At 42.1% G+C, this 21,721-nt stretch overlaps 1 protein-coding gene and 1 non-coding gene across 2 annotated transcripts; one reads left to right on the top strand and one right to left on the bottom strand.

The window, feature by feature from the left end:
* The first annotated feature begins 827 nt into the window (after positions 1-827).
* Positions 828-900, top strand: TRNAR-ACG (transfer RNA arginine (anticodon ACG)). Its single transcript has one exon. It is a non-coding gene; the product is annotated as a tRNA-Arg (tRNA).
* Positions 901-3,836: 2,936 nt separating this feature from the next.
* On the bottom strand, positions 3,837-4,385 carry LOC123769069 (uncharacterized). Its single transcript, XM_045760024.2, has one exon. The coding sequence runs from the start codon at positions 4,383-4,385 to the stop codon at positions 3,837-3,839; it is 549 nt and encodes a 182-aa protein (XP_045615980.2).
* Between the last annotated feature and the right edge of the window lie 17,336 nt (positions 4,386-21,721).

Genomic DNA, 21,721 nt, shown 5'->3' with positions numbered 1-21,721 from the left:
TATAACGAAAAGCAAATTACAGGAAACAATATATGATGAATAGTAACTATAATGCTATAATGTTACTATGGGGTAGTGTTCCCCCCCTGGGTTGAATGTGTAGTTGTCTGTCAGCCTTGACAGCCAGACCAGAGACCGTAAGACCTGACTAGCAGACCTGCCCTCTTGAGCCGGGGCCGCCAGACCTATTGGAACCATCGCGCCTACAGGGTTTATGGGTTCTAGTGAGTTTAAGTGGATTTATCACAATTTCCTCCCAGTAATTGGAGAGAAATTCCTCCAATCTCTTGGAATGCAGCTTAAATATTTTAGTCTTGTACATATTTTAGTTGTTATATTTGTTATATTTAAATTTCTACATTTAACACACACACACACGTATATATATATATATATATATATATATATATATATATATATATATATATATATATATATATATATATATATATATATATATATATATATAATAGCTATGGACTATTACACACTGACACTAAAGTCAGTGTGTCCGGCTATCCATCCATCTATTTAACCACCTATTTACTTATTCATTCAGGTACCCATCTAGCTATCCATCTATCTATCTATCTATTTATCTATCTATCTATCAGATGAGGATGTCTGCCCAACTATCTGTCAGCACAGTGACAGGAGCCAGTTGCATTCAGGATCTCACGACCAGAGATTAACACTATGAATGTGATTCATGTACAGAGACGTTCGTCGAGATCATACGAGACACTGAACTTTCTCGAGGAAAGAGGAATGAGATTAAGATAAGATAGTGATAACTATTTTATAAACTATCATTCAGTTTCCACAACGGCCTTGTGGCGCAACGGATAACGCGTCTGACTACGGATCAGAAGATTCCAGGTTCGAATCCTGGCAAGGTCGCAAGTACATTTTAGTCAAGCCTGGCCTTGGGCCAGGCTTGGGGAGAAGAAGAACTCCCAGAATCCCATCAAGCAGGTATCATTGACGGCGAAATTGAATTGGAGAAAATATGAAATATGAAAATATGATTACTGGTGAGTGAATGAAACATTTTGATGTGCATTTGCTTGTTCGATATACCTTGAGTTCCCTCAGATTATAACAAAAATATTTGGTATAATTCCCTCAATTACATCAAATTAATATCAAATTATTTGTATTATATTTTATTATACATAAAAAGCCTGTCATTATTACTCCTACTTCTGAACAAGAGTGAATATTTCAGGGATTTAGTGACCAAGGAGTTGCTTTATTAATGGATATTTGTTTATTAAATCATTTGTAAAGTAATTAAATAAAAAATGTAATAAAGAGCGAAATAGAAACTATATATTGTGCTTAACTTGCTAGAATTTATCATGGCTTAAAGTTGCACAGTATTCACATATTTTACTTCTTATTGATTGATCAAACGAATGTTCATGTTAGTATCCCTTTTTTTTGTTGACCAGACCACACACTAGAAATTCCAACCCAAACACTAGAAACACACTCATCGCCTGCTTAGTATCCCTTTGTTAATGATAAGCGTTGCTTGTGTGTATATGTTAATAATTGTTGATTCAGAATACGAGCTTATATCTAAATCAGAGTTTAGTGTGTCACTTATATTTAGTAGAGAATTTAAAACTAGTGCTTCTGTTAACATATTCATAAAACAAAAACGATAATAATAACCAATTTATGCATACGTATCATCTCTGTAATTTCTGTAACCATCCCACACCATAAATTTCACATTTTTGTGGGATTTACTAGAGTTTCTAGTTTCATTTTTTTGTTCATTACCTGCTGGTCGTACAGGTGTGGGGGAGTATGCACATAACCAGGCTTTAACTGCTCTTTTTAATCCCCGAGAAAAGCTAACAAAAGAAATGAAAGCTGACGAAATATTTACGCAAATTTATTTGGAGTCCACTCAATACTAACAGATTCGAATTTAATACCCTGAAACAACTTAGTATATGTATTAATGACGTATATTTTTATTTTCTTTAATGAGTGATCCAGCAAAACAGTAGAATTAGATAATAATTAAAAGAGTAATTGGGAAAGTCTTTACCTGATATAAAGCTAAATACAATGGCATCTCTGGATAAAACATCCACCAGTTGTCCATATTTTACACACATCACTAAATTTCGTCCAAATAAAGGAAGAAAAGAATACTCACACATGTATGTGCGCATTAAATAAACACCAACATGGATAAATGAGGTGGCTGCGAAAATGTTAACACCGAGGATTTTTTTTTTCCACTAAACGGGCTAAGCCGACCCTTTCCCAGGACGGCGAGAGGTTATTCACTTTCTTAATTGCTTTCGTAATTGAGGGAGTGAGTTAAGTCAGCTAGAATCGTCTCATTAGTTTTCTGTAGTCCATTGTATACCTTGGACAATATGGCTGCAACTCCAGTGTACTTGTACTTGAAAATAACTTGGCCAAATAAGGTTCCAACGTACCTGTTTATAAATCTTATGGAGTTGATTGTATATCAGTCACGGGGTTATGGGATTGCAATCTTTGATTAGTTTTAAGAATTAGATTAAAAAACGTTCCATTTTGGCCTTTAGAAAGATTAGAATGTGGTTAATTTTTAAGGGAAAAAAGCATTTGAGACAAAATTATTTAAAGTAAGAGAGATTCAAAACTGGTTAATATTTAAAATATGAGAAGAACTGGAGACATTAATTTTAAGAGTAAACCTGGTAAGATTCGAAGTAAATAAGGGAATTTCCGTATGCTAACTTGTTAACGCCTTTTCATAAAAGTGGGTTTGGGAACAGAAATAAAGCAAGGTAAGATAGGAGGTATGGAAATAAGTAGGAATAAGTTGGTGATGATCAAGAAGAGGAAAAGAAGGAAGGAAGGGGAAAGGAACTATTACGAGAAACCGCCAAGCCATTACGACTATAAAGCACTTGAAAGGGGGTCAGGATAAAAATTTGCAATGGGATGGGTGGAAGGAATGGTGCCAAACCTCTCGGACGGTCGGGGATTGAACGCCAACCTTCATGAAGCGATACCGTCGTTGTACCGTCCAGTTCAAGAGATTGGGCGGGAAAGAAATAAGGAGTTGGAGGATTTTTAGTAGTATTTGGCTTGAATACCAGAAAGTGATGGAAACTGAAGAAGCCCGGAGTTTGAATAAGTAGAACTACATAACAAGATTGACTAAGTGGGATTAAATATGAACAGACTTAAGGGTGGTGGCTTAATAACTTGTCCTCACATCTCATACTCTTCACTTTTGACGCAATCGACAAGAACGTTAAAGTTCAAAGGCCTTTACTTAAATTAGCACCGTAATAACACTTCCTCGGACCAATGACCTTTGACGTCGATAGGTTTGATGGGTTGACTAGACTCAATCGCATCTGGTACAACCCGTCCTCTCAACTAATAAGTGTGTTTTCTTCATTAACGAAACCAATGTTACAAATGAAACCTATAAAGAAAATACCAATTCACAAATATTTAATTTTCACAGTACACTTCTCGACACAAATGAAAACGTCATTAAATATAATATATAATATAGAAGTAGTAGTAGGCATCCTGCAGTCTCGGGAGACTACGGAGTTGCTTTTTGGTTGTCGAGGTTGGAGTTCTATATATTATAAGACGTGTATATATAATATACATATATATAATTATATGATAGTCTAAATACGATTTACTCCTCTCTGTTCGCTACTAAATCTCCACTCCAATAAAGGATAGCCCCTCTTCGTATTATTTATGGCATCGTACGTATATAACTAGACGGCCTCTTTCTGTGTATCCGACAGGCGGAGCCGTAAATATTACCTTGCGGCTATTACAGTGCGGAGTTAAGTACTGTTATATTTCCAAGATAAATATTTCGCCGCGTTAGGTGGAGGAGCGTCCTGTTCTTTTTTGTCGTGGGGTGTGGTGTTTCCTCTCGTGGGGTGTGGTGTTTCCTCTCGTGGGGGTGTGGTGTTTCCTCTCGTGGGGTGTGGTGTTTCCTCTCGTGGGGGTGTGGTGTTTCCTCTCGTGGGGTGTGGTGTTTCCTCTCGTGGGGTGTGGTGTTTCCTCTCGTGGGGGTATGGTGTTTCCTCTCGTGGGGGTGTGGTGTTTCCTCTCGTGGGGTGTGGTGTTTCCTCTCGTGGGGGTGGGGTGTTTCCTCTTGTGGGGGTGTGGTGTTTCCTCTCGTGGGGGTGTGGTGTTTCCTCTCGTGGGGTGTGGTGTTTCCTCTCGTGGGGGTGGGGTGTTTCCTCTTGTGGGGGTGTGGTGTTTCCTCTCGTGGGGTGTAGTGTTTCCTCTCGTGGGGGTGGGGTGTTTCCTCTCGTGGGGGTGTGGTGTTTCCTCTCGTGGGGCGTGTGGTGTTTCCTCTCGTGGGGTGTGGTGTTTCCTCTCATGTGGTGCCATGGGGTGTGCTGTTTTCCTCAGTATTACCAACTTCTCCCGTCATCCACACACATATTATATATATATATATATATATATATATATATATATATATATATATATATATATATATATATATATATATATATATATATATATATATATATATAATATATTATACACATATTATTAACTACTCTTTCATGTACATTTAATGAAATAAGAACGATATGGAGATGACAAGATACAAGAGCACATGCAGGCACGCATGAAACTCTTTCGAATGCCTTTTATTCTTTTCTCTAAGGCTATGGATCATCACTAAATCAACAACAGGTGGTCCCGAAATATATATATCATAAAAAACAAATATATAATATAAATAATTAAATATATTACTCACTAGTATAATGCAATTCGAAATAAGTTTCCCTCTACATTTGTTCATTACAAATATGAATGCATTTTGCATTTTTTTTTAATCTGTTAGAACTTACCTCCAGAGAAGAATGTTTGAAGCAAAAATGGATTATTGGCATCGGAGATCAAAGCCGCAAATTATTCTCCAATTTCCAATTCTCAAGTAGTCGCTGGAGGCTGCCTATGATCAGTGTCGAGTAGCGGCTCACCTCGCTCTCCATTCGAATACAATTTTAATGCAGATCCATTCATTCCACCTATTACTCTTCATATTTTTGTCACTGTATGTATATTTAACGTGAATCTAATATTCATACAGCTGCGCTTGAACGCTTTCTTGTGTTAGTTCCTGAACATGGATTTTTATCGCTATCTCTTTGTCTGTTGCCTTTATAGCTGTCTCTTTATCTTTCTATGTATCACTCATTAAGTATGAGAGGCATCCCAAGGGATGGAATATGAGGACTCTTTCTCTACTCTGACGCCTCATATGTGTAAGTATTGCATTTGAACGTTAATCTGAAGGTACATGCCGTATGCTGTGGATGTTTGGGAAACTAAGAATTCAGAAACTGATTCCGTTGTGGAGAAGCGGCCATGAGCCACACTCGTTCCAAAGGAGCAGCCATGAGCCACATTCGCTCCGGACGAGCAGCCATGAGCCATACTAATTCTGGACAAGCAGCCATGAGCCACACTCGTTCCAGACGAGCGGCCATGAGCCAGACTCCTCCCAGAGATGTGCGAAGACACGTTTTCCATGATAAGAGAGATCACAAGTATTCCATTTTCACCTTTTACTGTTTGAACGGCATCAACTACACAGATAAGTAGGGAAGCAGACATTTGAGTCCTGTTAACCTACGTTTCCTTCCCATATCTCAGATTAAGCCTTATTGACCAGACCACACACTAGAAGGTGAAGGGACGACGACGTTTCGGTCCGTTCTGGACCATTCTCAAGTCGATTGTGAGAATGTCTCTCACATTCTCAAGTCTCAATCGACTTGAGAATGGTCCAGGACGGACCGAAACGTCGTCGTCCCTTCACCTTCTAGTATGTGGTCTGGTCCACATACTTTAGCCACGTTATTGTGACTCATTGCCTGCATTAAGCCTTACTAGTGAGTCTAACTAGTTAGAAACCAGTTAACAACGAACGACGGTTCTAACGACACGAAGTCTAGGCAAAACAAATTCCAGAAATGATTTATGTGAAAATTGCAATGAATGCGAAATTCATTAACTGATAAACATTTTTCGAAATTTTTTTTTTTTCTCTCTCTCTCTTAGGAAGAAGGTTACTGATAAGGGAGTTCTGCGCCTCGTTGTAAACACACACTCGCCATTCTGGGCCACGCTGTAAACACACACTCGCCACTCTGGGCCACGCTGTAAACACACGCTCGCCACTCTGGGCTACGCTGTAAACACACGCTCGCCACTCTGGGCCACGTTGTAAACACACACTCGCCACTCTGGGCTACGCTGTAAACACACACTCGCCACTCTGGGCCACGCTGTAAACACACGCTCGCCACTCTGCGCCACGCTGTAAACACACCCTCGCCACGCTGTAAACACACTCTTGTGTTACGTGTTGCTTCTGTGTTACTCTTTTATACAGTGTTATTTGCTAGCTACAATGCCGTTTTTTACTATTACCTGTTCCTTGTTAACTACCGCGTCGCTTGTTCCTAACTGCGTTAATTGCTAATGGCCACTCAACTCGCCAAACAGTAAAATGAAACTATCAGAGCTGGAACAAGGGATTTAATATGACTGGGTCTGTGTCAATGGCATTGCTGAAGTATCCACTGTGGTGAAACGTCCGTTCTGGCGAAGTGTCCGCTGTAGTGAAGGGTCCGTTCTGGTGAAGTGTCCACATTTGGAGGTATGCTTAATTAAGTTAACTCGAACACATTCTCGTTATTTGAATCTAAGTTAATGATATTATTTAAAATACAGAAAAAGTGGAAGTAATTATGTCGATAATAATTTACACAAAATATTCTAATACGAATTGCATTGACAAGAGAATGAATATTCCTATGTATTAATAATGCATAGTATCTTATAGCTATGTATTTTCTATGTTTATATTAACTTTCCTCTCAGGGTCATGGGTAATGTGTCCTATAGGTGTTCTGATGTTCACATATATATACTTCTGTATACCGATGTTCACATATACTCCAGTTTACCTCGTTGCTCACATATGCACCTGAATAATTCATTTTGTCTAATAATTGAATGAGTTGGGGGACAGGCAGCCAGCTTATATATACATCTAAGGCTTACATCGAGGTTCCCTATGGACGAACTACTGACCTGCTTAGGATGCGACCCACAACAGCTGGGGTAAATCCTGCGTAGATATATATCTACTGCTAGGTGAATAGGTACATTAGGTGACAGGAAACACGCTAACCGCTTCTGTCCCGCCCGGGATTCGATCCCGGAATTCCAGAATGTGAGTCGAAAATGAACCAGACTGTACTGCCCCGAATTTAGCATATACACTTTACACTTGTATATTTGGTTTATATATATATATATATATATATATATATATATATATATATATATATATATATATATATATATATATATATATATATATATATATATATGTCGTACCTAGTAGCCAGAACTCACTTCTCAGCCTACTATTCAAGGCCCGATTTGCCTAATAAGCCAAGTTTTCCTGAATTAATATATTTACTATAATTTTTTTCTTATGAAATGATAAAGCAACCCTTTTCTCTATGTATGAGGTCAATTCTTTTTTATTGGAGTTAAAATTAACGTAGATATATGACCGAACCTAACCAACCCTACCTAACCTAACCTAACCTATATTTATAGGTAAGGTTAGGTTAGGTAGCCAAAAAAAGCTAGGTTAGGTTAGGTTAGGTAGGTTAGGTAGACGAAAAAACATTAATTCATGAAAACTTGGCTTATTAGGCAAATCGGGCCTTGAATAGTAGGCTGAGAAGTGCGTTCTGGCTATTAGGTACGACATATATATATATATATATATATATATATATATATATATATATATATATATATATATATATATATATATATATATATATATATATATATATATATATATATATAGTATATCTCGGTGTCATTGTGATCGTGATCAGATATTCATAAGTATATGGATTCCGGTGGCCAGCTTTCCTGTTGGCGTTTGAGGGGACTCTGGCAGCGTGGAGTGAAGCATCAGTCACATGACCAGCCGCTTTTGTGACTCCGTCGTGCTGATATGAGTCTCATATCTCATCTGTGTGGGCAGAGGAAAGCGTTTATCTCTCCTCCTCGCTTACTATGGTCTTAGAGTGCCCATTCCTGGTCTCTGTGTGGTTGGGGACGGCAATATTCGTCCTGGTCTGTGTGTGGTGGGGACGACATCTTTCATTCTGGTCTCTGTGGGATACATGCTAATAATATCCCACTCGTCTTAAAAAAATAATTACAGGTTGCTGATCGAAAAACAAATTTGATCTGAAACACGGCATCCGCTTCGAGAATCTGAGTCACATGGTGATTTCTTATCTCCCTTGAGGCAATACGAAACAAATCCAATCTAATTTTCTCTCCAGTCCAATATAAGGTAAGAGGCTCTCCCAGGGAGGCGGCTGCCCAGGCCTCATCAGTAGGCCAACTTCCCCAGGGGCCGCACCAATTTTTGATCTTGCCAGCTGGCTGATTGATACAGTCGGGCCGTAGACAAGCCGGCGGCGGTATGTCTCACAGAACCTTATTTACACCGCCCTCACTGTATAAAACCTCATGAATATCTTCAATCTTAGTCGCTCCTGTCTTCCTATTTTGTCATCCGGAGGCAATGGTCGGGGACAAGGAGCAGGAGGCAGAGAGGAGAAGAGAGACTTGGGGACTTCTTGGACTGGACCCAGAGGCATCGAAGCATGATGGCCTCCAACGGCAGCAGTGGCGCTCAAGAATAGAAAAGGGTGGGTTTTTTCCGTTATACTCACAGGAAAGGTGAATATAACGCTTGTATTCAGACTCGAATAAGGCTTCATTTGTCGTAGCGAGTTACTGGAAGATGTTTGACGAATGATGTTCTTGCGGTCGTCTCTTTTTTCTTATTCATCTCGATGACCTCGACCTAAGGCGCAAGATCTTGCGTATCCTTTCCTGGTATACGAACGCAATGCTGGAAGAAACAGATGGCGTACTCTTGACTGATACCATCGGCAAAAAGGCATCAGGAGCACTTCTCCCCCTTAATAACTTCTGTCTTTCAGCGACGTGAGGTTTAATTCCCACAGTTTTTCCTCGTGACTCATACCTCTCAGCTCTGGGACTAGTCTGTTGGTATTCCTCTGAATCTTCTCTAACTTTGTCTGTGAGTGTGTGTTTACTATTACTGCTTGTGCTTGCAAAATCGAGCTCTTAGTTCTTGGACCCCACCTTTCTAATCAATCTAATCAATTTTTATAATCAATTTTCTAATAATTTTTTTCCTTTATTATATCTCTTTCTATACTTCTTACTAACACACCCACACACACACACATCCCCAGGAAGCAGCCTGCAGTGGTTGTCTAACTCCCAAGTACCTATTTACTACTAGGTGAACAGGGGTATCAGGGTGAAAAAAACTCTGCCGATTTGTTTCTGCATCGGTGAAAAGCATGAGGAAGATCTTAATGGAGGAGGTGAGGGAGATGAGGATGGAAGTATTGAGTGACGAAGGAGAAATGAGTGACGCAGGAGACTTGAACATGAGTGACACATAGGAGATGACTGACACGGAGATGACAAGGGAGATTAAAGAGATGCTGTCGGAGATAGCATGGAAGTTATGGAACGCGACTGATATAATAATGGAGATATTTACATGTGTGACACAAGATCCGTTGATACCACCAGAAATGGTACAAGAATTGGTACAAGAAATGATTAGGAACAACGTGAGAAAGATAGTGAATAATAACACGAGAAAGAATAAGCTGAGAGAGAACGTAACGACAGAAACGGGTGCGAAAAAGGCGTGAAACATAATTACGAAAGATATGAGTGAAAGATAATAGTGGAACAGACTTTGTAGGAGGAATTTGTCCAACAGAAATATGTCCAACAGGAATATGTCCAACATATTGGACATATTCCAATATTCCAATACATATTGATATGGAATATATCAAAACAGGGAATAAATACAAGGTTTCACAAGGGAATGAAGACAATATTTCACTAGCGAATGAAGAGGAAGATTTTTAAAGACAGGATTAATACTGTCAGATTAAGATTAGTAAATGATGACCTCTCGTGGTATATATCTTACGACCACTTAAACTGCGTCCCTCATAATGTCTCCTCCGGCAGTATTGCTTCACCTTGCTCGTGTCCCTGTAGCACTCACGGAGGGAAGCCACACATAATTGGCCTGAGAAGCTTAGGAAGCCAAACAGAACCCTCTTACGATGAGGAAACCCTCCAATTTGACATGGGTAGTTTCCTCGTCAGTGAAACCCCCTCAGGGAAGGGAAATGTCTGACGAAACAGAAAATGGGCTCAGCAGAACTGCTCTGCCAGCCTGGAGTCGATCGGCCATATATGGATGGAAGCCAAATGGATTTCGCATCAGAAGTGAAGGAAGCAATCACACCGAGGCAGTAGTTCTCGTAAGGAAAAACCCTGACGAAAGGGAATCCCCTGACGAAATGGAATCCCCAGACGAAAGGGAATCCCCTGACGAAAGGGAATCCCCTGACGAAAGGGCTCACGTGTGTTTCGAGGCTTAATCCACCTGTCGCAGTTTGCACAAGTCCTTAGAGAGAATTGCCAATTCAACTTTTATCACAGCTTGTCTGTACTAGAAAGGTTGATAAAACTGTCAGATGGTTTAGGGATGGCAAGGTTGCCACCAGAATTGTTTATTGCCACATCAATACAGAATTCGACGAAATCGTAAGTAAGAAGCTAGGCCGCCATCTGATTGAGGATAATCAGGCTCAAGAGGTGGAAAATCGGTCCCCAACAGGAGACATTGTGTGTGTGTGTGTGTGTGTGTGTGTGTGTGTGTGTGTGTGTGTGTGTGTGTGTGTGTGTGTAGTACCTCTGCAAAGTTCTTTTCATTTCCAAACGTTCGACCTGTCAAGGTGACTGCACAATTTTAACGATACACAAAACTTCTCTTTTAACCCTTCCTCATCAACACCTGCTGGCTCTCAGGTTCATGCCTTCACAAACACCTCAACCACACTCATCACCACCACCACACCCACAGTGCCACCACCGAACTCATCATCACCACAACATCGCCAGCACCATACCTTCACCACATCATCACGCGTATGGTCCACTTATCATAACTTTGCATTTAGCTGGGTTAAATTTAACCGGCCATTTTGAGATCTCTTCTAAAGTGTGTCCACTCCTTTTACAGGGTGTCACAGTGTGTGTGTGTCACAGTTTGGGAAGATGTGTCCCATACTGTGACAGACAGTGACACTGTGTGTCACAGTATGGGAGTGTTTGTGTTAATGAACATGTGACTCTAGTCGTATGTATTAGCGGATGATGCAAGAGCTAAATCTAAATTATGGCATTTTGACCACGGGTCGTTTTCTTCCTGAGCACCTGACCCTCTCGTGCCTGTAATTAGAACTATGAAGGCACTGAACTCTTCATAGGTCTAATTACAACCCCTAACTATCTCCTTTAGCTGCATACATTGCCTGATTATTGTACACTAAAGAAATATATGATTTCGCTTTTATTTCTTGCCTGTACTCCCAATAAATTTGTGCGAATAATCATCCCATACTTACGAGAAGAAGCAATTTGCTTACCACAAAGCACTCAACAGGAGGTCATCTCCGAAAGTAACCTGGGTTATGATACGCGAAGAATACGCGAATCATAATTCAGGAAACATTGAATCTTACGTGAGGATCGTAAGATGAATAGGAACTCCAGTATCCAGGACTAGTAGTATGACCTCTCATCGCTGTTAAGGCCAGTAAAGGAATTATTAGACTTCACGAATTGTAATTGAATAATATGTTATTACTTCATCAGATGTTGAGTGTTCTAAAGGAGTGTATTTTAAATGATTTTCAAAATTGAAGATTTATCATTTAGAATTGCAAGAACCAGACAAGGCAGCACAAAACATTATATTTTCTGTATCGTCTTTAGACCCTAGAGAGTAGTTCTTGAATTTTGCATTTGATTTAATCAGTTATTCATTTTCTAGCAACACCTTTCATGGATTTAGTTTCGTGGCTCAATAGGCGTCTAAGCGTTCTCTTCTCACGCCCTTACACTAATACACAATATCCTGCAGTTAATAAACAATTTCCTTGCTATTAATAGATTTGAATATAAAAGAAATCCTTTTGAGATAAATACAAATTACCCATTTTCATAAGTGCAAATGAAGAGGGCTTAACGTTGCAACTAAAGTGCATTAGTCAGGCATCGTGAGCGTAACGTTCAGAGAGAGAACAACAGTCAGACATTGCAGTGCTAAATCCCCAGAGCGGAACAATGGCAGATGCAACGCTAAATTGCACTGACTGCTCTAAATGAACAATAAATTCATCTGAGGCTGTGTGTGTGTATGTGTGTAGCTTGGCCCGCTTAAATGACTCTAATAATGCCCAAGTGTAATATACCCTGAAGAGATACAGTTAATGGAAAATACACAGAAAAGTGTACATATATGATTTCTTATATATTCTCAAGATATTAACCATTCTAGAAATTAAATTGAAACATTCATGCGTTGTAAGAGAAGTATTATCTAGAATTAATATTAAATAGTATGAGATGAGATGTTGTTCAAAAGATCTTCCTCTCTAAAAGTGTCTGAACTATATCAGATCTTCCTTTCGTAGAGAGAGAGAGAGAGAGAGAGAGAGAGAGAGAGAGAGAGAGAGAGAGAGAGAGAGAGAGAGAGAGAGAGAGAGATATGAACGAAAAGAAAGCAGACAGACAAATAGAGAAAAAGCGAGAGAAATCAACACAGGCTAATACGTCAACCCTTGCACAAAGCTTCACATTTTGAGTTATATCCAGTGCAGCTTTTGACCTGCACGTCAGCTTGAGGAGAGATAAAAAAGATCTAATATATCAGGTCATTAATCTTCCAGTTATAAGAGACGGCACCAAAAAAATAGACATTATTTTCGTTCCTCTGAATGTGAGTCCTTTGCTCTCTGCACACAGCCCGTGTGCACGAATCATTAATATATATATATATATATATATATATATATATATATATATATATATATATATATATATATATATATATATATATATATATATATTATTTTTTTCTGGTAAAACCATATCTGTACTGTGAAAGAGATGTCTGTCTGTCTGATCAACGTAGGAGGTCATGCACTTGGGGCTAGGCTCACACGAATTGGCAGAGAGAATGGTCTGGGGTATGGGATGAACATAGGATGGTCAGAGTCACCAGAATTAAAAAAACAAGGAAACAGCGTTCCTGGGCTACATTCAGACCCTTACGATGAGTTTTGGCACTGCCAGTGGGAAATTAGCATAAATTTAATACCCCTCAATAATTTGCCTTAGAGAGGCGCAAAAACCGTTACAGACAGATAGTAAATAGATGGATAGATAGATAGATAGGTAGAGGGCTAGATTAATTGATAGATCGATGGGATGATTGAAGAATGGATAAATGGATTGACGGAAAGACAGAAAGACAGATGAGTACACGGATGGATATAGCTGGAAAGAAAGATGAGTATGGGGATGAACAGATAGGTGGTTAGGTGGATGAATAGATAGATACATAGACTGATAAGTGGATGGATAGATATTAATGATAGACTGATGGATGAATTGGTGTATAGATGGATGGTTAGATGGCTGGCGAGATGGATAGATAGATTCGCAGATGATAGAGAGTGAGATGAGTAGATTGATTGGTGGATAGATAGATGCATGGAGAGATGGATATGAATAAACTGACGGATAGATGGATGGTAAGAGGATGTAGACATGGATAGAGAAATTAATTCATGAATGCACACACAGACCAGTAGATGGATATATATAAATATATATAATATATACATGTGTGTGTGTGTGTGGGGTGGGGGGTGTTTCCTACTTGTTCCTAAAAAGGCATTAGGGAAACGCTCTTGCCCCCTCCCATCCCCTCTACCCAAGACACGAGGGCGTCTTTCGCCGTAGCAAAACACCGAGGCTGTGGAACCTTCAGAATTCTGTTGGCAGCCGAAGCGATAAATCATATGCAACGCCTCGAAGAAACACACACACACACACACACACACAAATATACACACACACACACACACACACACACACACACACACACACACACACACACACACACACACACACCCACCCACACATACACACACACAGGGTCCCGGGTTCGATTCCCGGCGCCGGCGAGAAACAATATAAAATCATATATACACAACGTTTAACTACGTGAAAAGTCACAGATTGCATCCTAAGCATCTGTTTAGACAAGAGAGAGAGAGAGAGAGAGAGAGAGAGAGAGAGAGAGAGAGAGAGAGAGAGAGAGAGAGAGAGAGAGAGAGAGAGAGAGAGAGAGAATCTTTACATTCCCGAAGACAGGTAACGTGACCTTGATGAAATTCCTCAAGACCCTTTTAGTGTTGGACCAAGAGAAGGTTAAATTTAGACAGAAGTTGTTGACATGACACAGAAGCCAACTCCTAATTTACACAATGTCATTTAATTTACACACAAATTTACAACTATGTTTACACAGCGTAATGAACTATTATAAGTAGATACAGGGCCTTTCAAATTACCATTTGCGTTCATTGACACATAGTTTAAACAGTGATTTATTTATTGATATTCGTTTTCACTGGTTTACACAGTGATTCAATCATTGATTTATTCATGGAGCCGTGCAGTAGTAGGTAACGTTACTGATGTGTTACCAACTGGGGGGATGGGAACTCTTCTATCCCTCCCCCTACCCTTCCCTTCAGATAGTGCAGGATTGGTAATATTGCTGAGCATTCACTAATATGGGATTGACTGCTCCGTAACTGACTAATTTTAACATTTATAAGTGATCCGTTGTCACAGTGAAAATGTATTTTTTTTGATGACGAAATTATTACGCATTGCTGGAATTGGAGGCAGTGAGTAATGGAGGTGAGGGAGGGAGATGAAGGTGTAGGAGAGAGCAGTAGAGACTGAAGGATGTGGAAATGAAGTTAGAGGGAGGAGGAGGAGAAAAGAGATCTCAGACAAGTGAAATGAAAGTTGTAATTAATCAAATACTTATTTCAGCTATTGCTAGGTAACCTATTTACTGCTAGGTAACAGGGGCATCAAAGTGAAAGAAATTATGCTCATTGTTTCTCGCCGGCGCCCGGGATCGAACCCAGGACCACAGGATCACGCGTCCAGTGTTCTGTCCGCTCAGCCACCGGCTCTGCTAGTCCCCCGAAGGATTAATAATAATAGAGGCAAGAATTAATACTCTCATTATATTTTTGTGGCTTATTTACCTAAATTTATATTTTGTATAATGTATTTTCAGATATTTGTGTAAGTGTCACTTACGGTCACTTTCTTCAGTTAGCTTTTCTTTATTAACTATTTCTGTACAGCGAAGTTCTGTTGCTGTTTTACATCCATGTCTAAGGGACTCGAGCTCATTTGCATCCTCAATGTTTTCTTATTTACAAAATGAACAGCCTCTACAGGAGTCCTTATATCAGGTCGTTGCTATAGAAGGGCTCTTTCAAGGCGTTTCTTTTGATATGTTATACACCGCCTTGATAGCTGAAAGAGCGAACTCATCAGGACTTGTGTTCTATGATGAGAAAACTAATGTTAACATTTTCTTGTCTCTCTCAAAGCCTACCTCATACAGACGAACTCCTGATTACCCTTGCGTATGAAGCTCTTTGCTGATGGGCTTGACTGATAAGCTTTTTTTGAGTGTCCGAATCTCTTGTCAGCTTGAAGAGTCACCCTGAAGCTTCTCCTCGCATTTCCAGAAAGGAAAGTTAGTCCTTTGCTCATCCTGTTTGGATGAGATTTGTGATTTTAATTTGGGCTGAGGATGGTTGGATAGGTGTCGGATAAGTTGGATAGCCCTATGGATGAATGTCGTTCCATGAATACATGTAGTCCCAGAGGGAACAGAGACATTCCGGACACATTTCCCAATCGCATAAACAGTCTCCCACACGCAACAGTGGGGCAGGACCTCAGATCAACAACGCTTCAACTCTCAAACTGGAGAACTGCAATTACAACATCCGGGTATTTCCCCCTGGGATTAATTGTTTGACCCTGTCACCCCTTGCCACCCACCTACCGTCACCCAAATTCCGTACAGACACTTCGGTAACTTAATCATCAAGAACTTTTACAAGTTACGTGGCCAGAGTTTTGTTGTTATTCAATCATATGGGTCAGGGTAACGATCTTGAGAAAGGAGAGGAAGCCCCCAGAGTCTCTTGTCTTGTATATCATTCATTTACAATTCGCGGTCTATAACTTATTCATGAGAAGTCGTACTACAAGTCATGGGTACTAGAACGACTTGCTAGTACCTATTGCATTTTACGACCTTCACTTAAGATTCAATGTCTCCTTAATGGTGTATTAAGAGTTGGTATTGTGAATACTTCACGGATCATAACCCAGGTTCTGCTCCTGGGTTATAAGTCTTGGAAATGTATAGTTAAGAGGAATTAATAGTAAAATATATCTTTATTCCGAAACTAGCTCGGAGATATAAATGGATAGAACGTAACAGGTGTACCATTTCCCAGCGCAATAATTGTTATACATGAACTAATAATAATTGCTTTCATCACAACATCGCCTCAAAATAAATAAAAAAATTAATAATGCATGCATTGAATTTTTCTTAGATTTACAAAAGATTTTCTTAGAAATACAATGCTATAGCATTCAAATTGGGGCACGAGAAATGTATTCTATCCCAATTTAATGAATTAGACGTAGCAGAATATATCCAGCTACACGCGAGCCTCTACCACACGCGAGCCTCTACCACACGCGAGCCTCTACCACACGCGAGCCTCTACCACACGCGAGCCTCTACTACACGCGAGCCTCTACCACACGCGAGCCTCTACCACTACCACACGCGAGCCTCTACCACTACCACACGCGAGCCTCTACCACACGCGAGCCTCTACCACACGCGAGCCTCTACCACTACTACACGCGAGCCTCTACCACACGCGAGCCTCTACCACACGCGAGCCTCTACCACACGCGAGCCGCCTGCTGCATACTGGAAATCGCGCATCATCTCCAGCCAATTGAATGAGAGGAATCATGGCTGTTTCTCTCCTGGAGATTCTTCACTGAATCTCTTCTCTCGGGGTGTCTTGTCTCTTGGAGATTCATCTTTGAGTTTCTTCTCGAATGTTTTCCCGCGAGAGGGATTTCCCTCTTGGAGGTTTCTCTTTGGGGGTTTCATCTCTGGGGGTTTCCTCTCTGGGGGTTTCCTCTCTGGGGGTTTCCTCTCTGGGGGCTTTCTCTCTGGGGGTTTCCTCTCTGGGGGTTTCCTCTCTGGGGGTTTCTTCTCTGGGGGTTTCCTCTCTGATGCTTTTTTCACTCCTAACTTTCTCTCCGGGGGATTCCACTCAGGGAATTTATACCCCTGGGGTTTCCTCTCCGGAGATTTCTTAACAGCGGGTTTCTTTATGGGGGGTTTCTTTACAGGGGGTTTCTTTACGGGAGGGTTCTTAACGGGGGGGTTCTTAACGGGGGGGTTCTTAACGGGGGGTTTTCTCACTGGAGGGTGTCCCCCTGGGACAGTCCTTACTGGGGCCTTCCTCACTGGGGGTTTCGTCACTGGGGGCTTCGTCACTGGGGGCTTCTTCGGAACGGGTTTCTTCGGTGGACATTTTGTGTTCTTAAGAGCACTTAGGGAGATGTCAAACGCAATGCCTCGCAGCGGCTTACCCGAGGTGGTAAAGTTCATTTGAATCGGGGGTTTCGGGGGAGAGAATGGGACGAAGAATGCGAGTGGCTGTGAAGGAAAGACTCTCTTCGAGGGATCATTCTTGTGCAGTGTTTTCTCTCTACCTTCTTGTTCCGTGTTCTTCTCCTCCTCCTGCGTCACCGCTTGAGCTTTGTACAGTATTTTTTCTCTGTTATCTTCCAGCTGCAGTATTTTCTCTCTATTACACTGAAGTGCTTTCTCCCCACAGCCATGTATTGTTCTCTCTCCATCCTTTTGCAGTGTTCTCTCCCCATCCTTTTGCAGTGTTCTCTCCCCATCCTTTTGCAGTGTTCTCTCCCCATCCTTTTGCAGTGTTCTCTCTCCATCCTTTTGCAGTGTTCTCTCTCCATCCTTGTGCAGTGTTCTCTCCCCATCCTTGTGCAGTGTTCTCTCCCCATCCTTTTGCAGTGTTCTCTCTCCATCCTTTTCCAGTGTTCTCTCCCTATCCTTTTCCAGTGTTCTCTCCCTATCCTTTTCCAGTGTTCTCTCCCCATCCTTTTCCAGTGTTCTCTCTCCATCCTTTTCCAGTGTTCTCTCTCCATCCTTTTCCAGTGTTCTCTCTCCATCCTTTTCCAGTGTTCTCTCCCTATCCAACTGCATCACTGGGTCCTTGTGCAGTGTTCTCACCCCATCCTTCCACATCCCATCAGCAGTCACTATATATACCACAACAATGACCCCGCTGCAGGTCTGGGTCTGCAGGAGTACAGCTTCCAGATCTTGAGCGATGTCCCTGGCGTGGGGCTGGAGGAGACCTACTCTGGAAGGCGTTGCCGAATAATTGACACCTGGAAGAGGATTTACCCACCCAGGCGGTGGGATAACGCCTGCGCTCTTCCTGGCTTCAACTATCCTTTTCCCGATGCTTGGGTCATCTTTCCCACCCTTCCCACTTCTAGAGCTATCAACGTGGGTGATTTCCCGGCCATCGGGAGTGGCTTTTCTGCCAACGGGAGTGGTTTCGCTGTCAGGGGTGGCTTCACTGTCAGGGGTGGCTTCTGTTAGGAAGCACCGGCTTCCTAAGATTCTCATGCAAATTATATGAGGATTCCCTGCATTGGTGCTACAGGGACTGCAGCCCGGTGAAGCAATACTGCCGGAGGAGTCATCATGATGGACGCAGTTTTGGTCGCCGTAAGATAGATGCCACGAGAAGCCATCATACGCTAATCTTTCAGTAATACTTGAATCTTTAAAGCTGTCCACTTCATTCCGTAGTGAAACCTTCTCTGTATTCCCATGCGAATTATCTTCATTCGCTTGTGAATGCTTCTCACTCCCGTGTAAAATATCTTCATATTCTCGTGAATCCTCTTCATATTCTCGTGAATCCTCTTCATATTCTCGTGAATCCTCTTCATATTCTCGTGAATCCTCTTCATATTCTCGTGAATCCTCTTCATATTCTCGTGAATCCTCTTCATATTCTCGTGAATCCTCTTCATATTCTCGTGAATCCTCTTCATATTCTCGTGAATCCTCTTCATATTCTCGTGAATCCTCTTCATATTCTCGTGAATCCTCTTCATATTCTCGTGAATCCTCTTCATATTCTCGTGAATCCTCTTCATATTCTCGTGAATCCTCTTCATATTCTCGTGAATCCTCTTCATATTCTCGTGAATCCTTTTCATTCTCCTGTTTAGCCTCTACATTTCCCTGTGAATCCTCCTCACACCACAAAGGATCCTCTTCATTCCTCACCGCAGCCTCAGAGTCCGAAGACACTGAAATTGGCCAGATGGCTGAGTGTTGTTCCCTACTCAGCTTGACTGTAGTAGCTGGGGTCCTTGGTGGCCTCAGGCAACCAACGGTAGGGTTTCCAGTTGAATTATCCTCCTCACCCTCATCATCTTCATCGTCTTTCTCTATCCACATATGCAACATCTCTAACATCTCCTCCAGCAGTTGCACTACTTCCTTCGTAAAGGCTTTTTTCATTTTCTTCATATCCATCTTCCTCCTCATCTTCTCCGCCCCCATCTTCACCCACCTCATCTTCTTCTCCCTCATCTTATTCCTCACTGTCTTACACACTTCATTCATGATTAGCGCCCTCACTTCCTGCGGCAATTCTGCGAATTGTTTATATACGTCTGTTAACAGGGAAATCGCCCCCGACAGCCAATTCACGTACATCTGCAGTGAAAATTTATTATCTCCGGCTGGGACATCACTCCACCGGATATTACAGATATCACACGTGCCCTCCGAGTCATATTCCTCCTTCCACATCTCCGCCAATAATATTTTTATAATCTCACTGGTAATTATAATTCTCACCTCTTTCATAATCCCTTCCTTCGTCTCATTCTCTGTCATCTCGTTCTCCGTGGTCTCGTTCTCCCTCAACTTTTTAATCAACATCTTCCTCACTTCGTCCCTAAGCGTTTTTTTGTCAATCCTTTGTCCTGTGAAATGCGTAATTACCGTAAGCATAAGGTCCCCTGCGCTCCATAATTTGTTTACTATTTGCGACAGTGTCTCTCTAGCCCCACTTGTTATCCAAACGTCATTTATCTTATCCGCGTCACTGGCGACGTCTGCGTCACTGGCGACGTCTGCGTCACTGGCGACGTCTGCGTCACTGGCGACGTCTGCGTCAGTCGCGTCACTTGCGTCGTTCGTGTCACTGGCGTCGTCCGTGTCACTGGCGTCGTCTGCGTCAGTCGCGTCGTCTGCGTCAGTCGCGTCGTCTGCGTCACTCGCGTCGTCTGCTTCACTCGCGTCGTCTGCTTCACTCGCGTCGTCTGCTTCACTCGCGTCGTCTGCGTCACTCGCGTCGTCTGCGTCACTCAAGTCTTCCATCCTTATCTCCCTCACATCCACCACCAACATCTGCCTCATCTCCTCCATCAACATCTCCCTCACCTCCTCCATCAACATCTCTCTCACCTCCTCCACCAAGATCTCTCTCACCTCCTCCACCAAAATCTCCCTCTCCTCTTCCACCATAAAGCCTCGAATCTCCCCCGCCTCCCTCATCTCGTTCAACTGCTCCAACATTAACTCTCTTGCTCCCTTCGTTATCGTCTTAGTCACCTTCTCCATCATCTCAGTCATCATCAACCTTCTCACTTTCTGCACCACCTTTGTCACAATGTCCTTCATCACGCTCTCCACAATGCCCTTCACCTCCCTATCCATCATCTGCCTCATCTCCTCCATCATCTCTTCCTCTAGTAACATTTTCTCCATCATCTCATCTTCCTCGTATAGTAGCATTTTCTCGCTCACATTCACCGCCTTGACCTCCAGCAGGAAGGTATGCCTCAGGAGCCTCCAGATGCCCAGGAACCTCCAGATACCCCGGACCAGCAGCGTCAACAACCCCAGGATGATCACCCCAGCCCACAACACCCGGGCGGACGATCTCCAGTATGATATCGTTTCGTGTCTTTGCGTCAGCATCTCCGGGTCACATGCCTTCACGATGGACAGATGCTTCAGCAGGAACCCTGTCTTCGCCCTCTGAAGGAGCCCCTTGGGAGCCTCCGCCTTCAGGGGCAAGTAGGACGATGCCTCCTTAGGCTCCTGCTTCATGAAGCAAGACGTAAATCTCTGTACGAGCCCCTTGGGCACTTCCCGCACCAGGGGCAAGTAGGACGCTGCCTCCTTAGGCTCCTGCTTCATGAAGCAAGACGTAAATCTGTGTACGAGCCCCTTGGGCACTTCCCGCACCAGGGGCAAGTAGGACGCTGCCTCCTTAGGCTCCTGCTTCATGAAGCAAGACGTAAATCTGTGTACGAGCCCCTTGGGCACTTCCGCCTCCAGGGACGTGTTAGGGACTATCTCTAGGACCTTCGGGGTCTGTGCCTCAAGGTCCTTCGTGTACTGTCGTGGCGGGGTCGGCACCAGAATATCCTTCAACACACGAATTAACTTTGAATA

The sequence above is a fragment of the Procambarus clarkii genome, chromosome 64 (genome assembly GCF_040958095.1).
Source record: "Procambarus clarkii isolate CNS0578487 chromosome 64, FALCON_Pclarkii_2.0, whole genome shotgun sequence".
Classification (NCBI taxonomy): domain Eukaryota; kingdom Metazoa; phylum Arthropoda; class Malacostraca; order Decapoda; family Cambaridae; genus Procambarus; species Procambarus clarkii.
The sequence above is the reverse complement of the archived record's forward strand: the minus strand, read 5'-3'. Positions and strand labels throughout refer to the sequence as shown.

Bases quoted from the DNA above. Each gene is read 5' to 3' on its own strand.
- LOC123769069 (XM_045760024.2), bottom strand. From the start codon at position 4,385: ATGAGAGGAAACACCACACCCCACGAGAGGAAACACCACACGCCCCAC.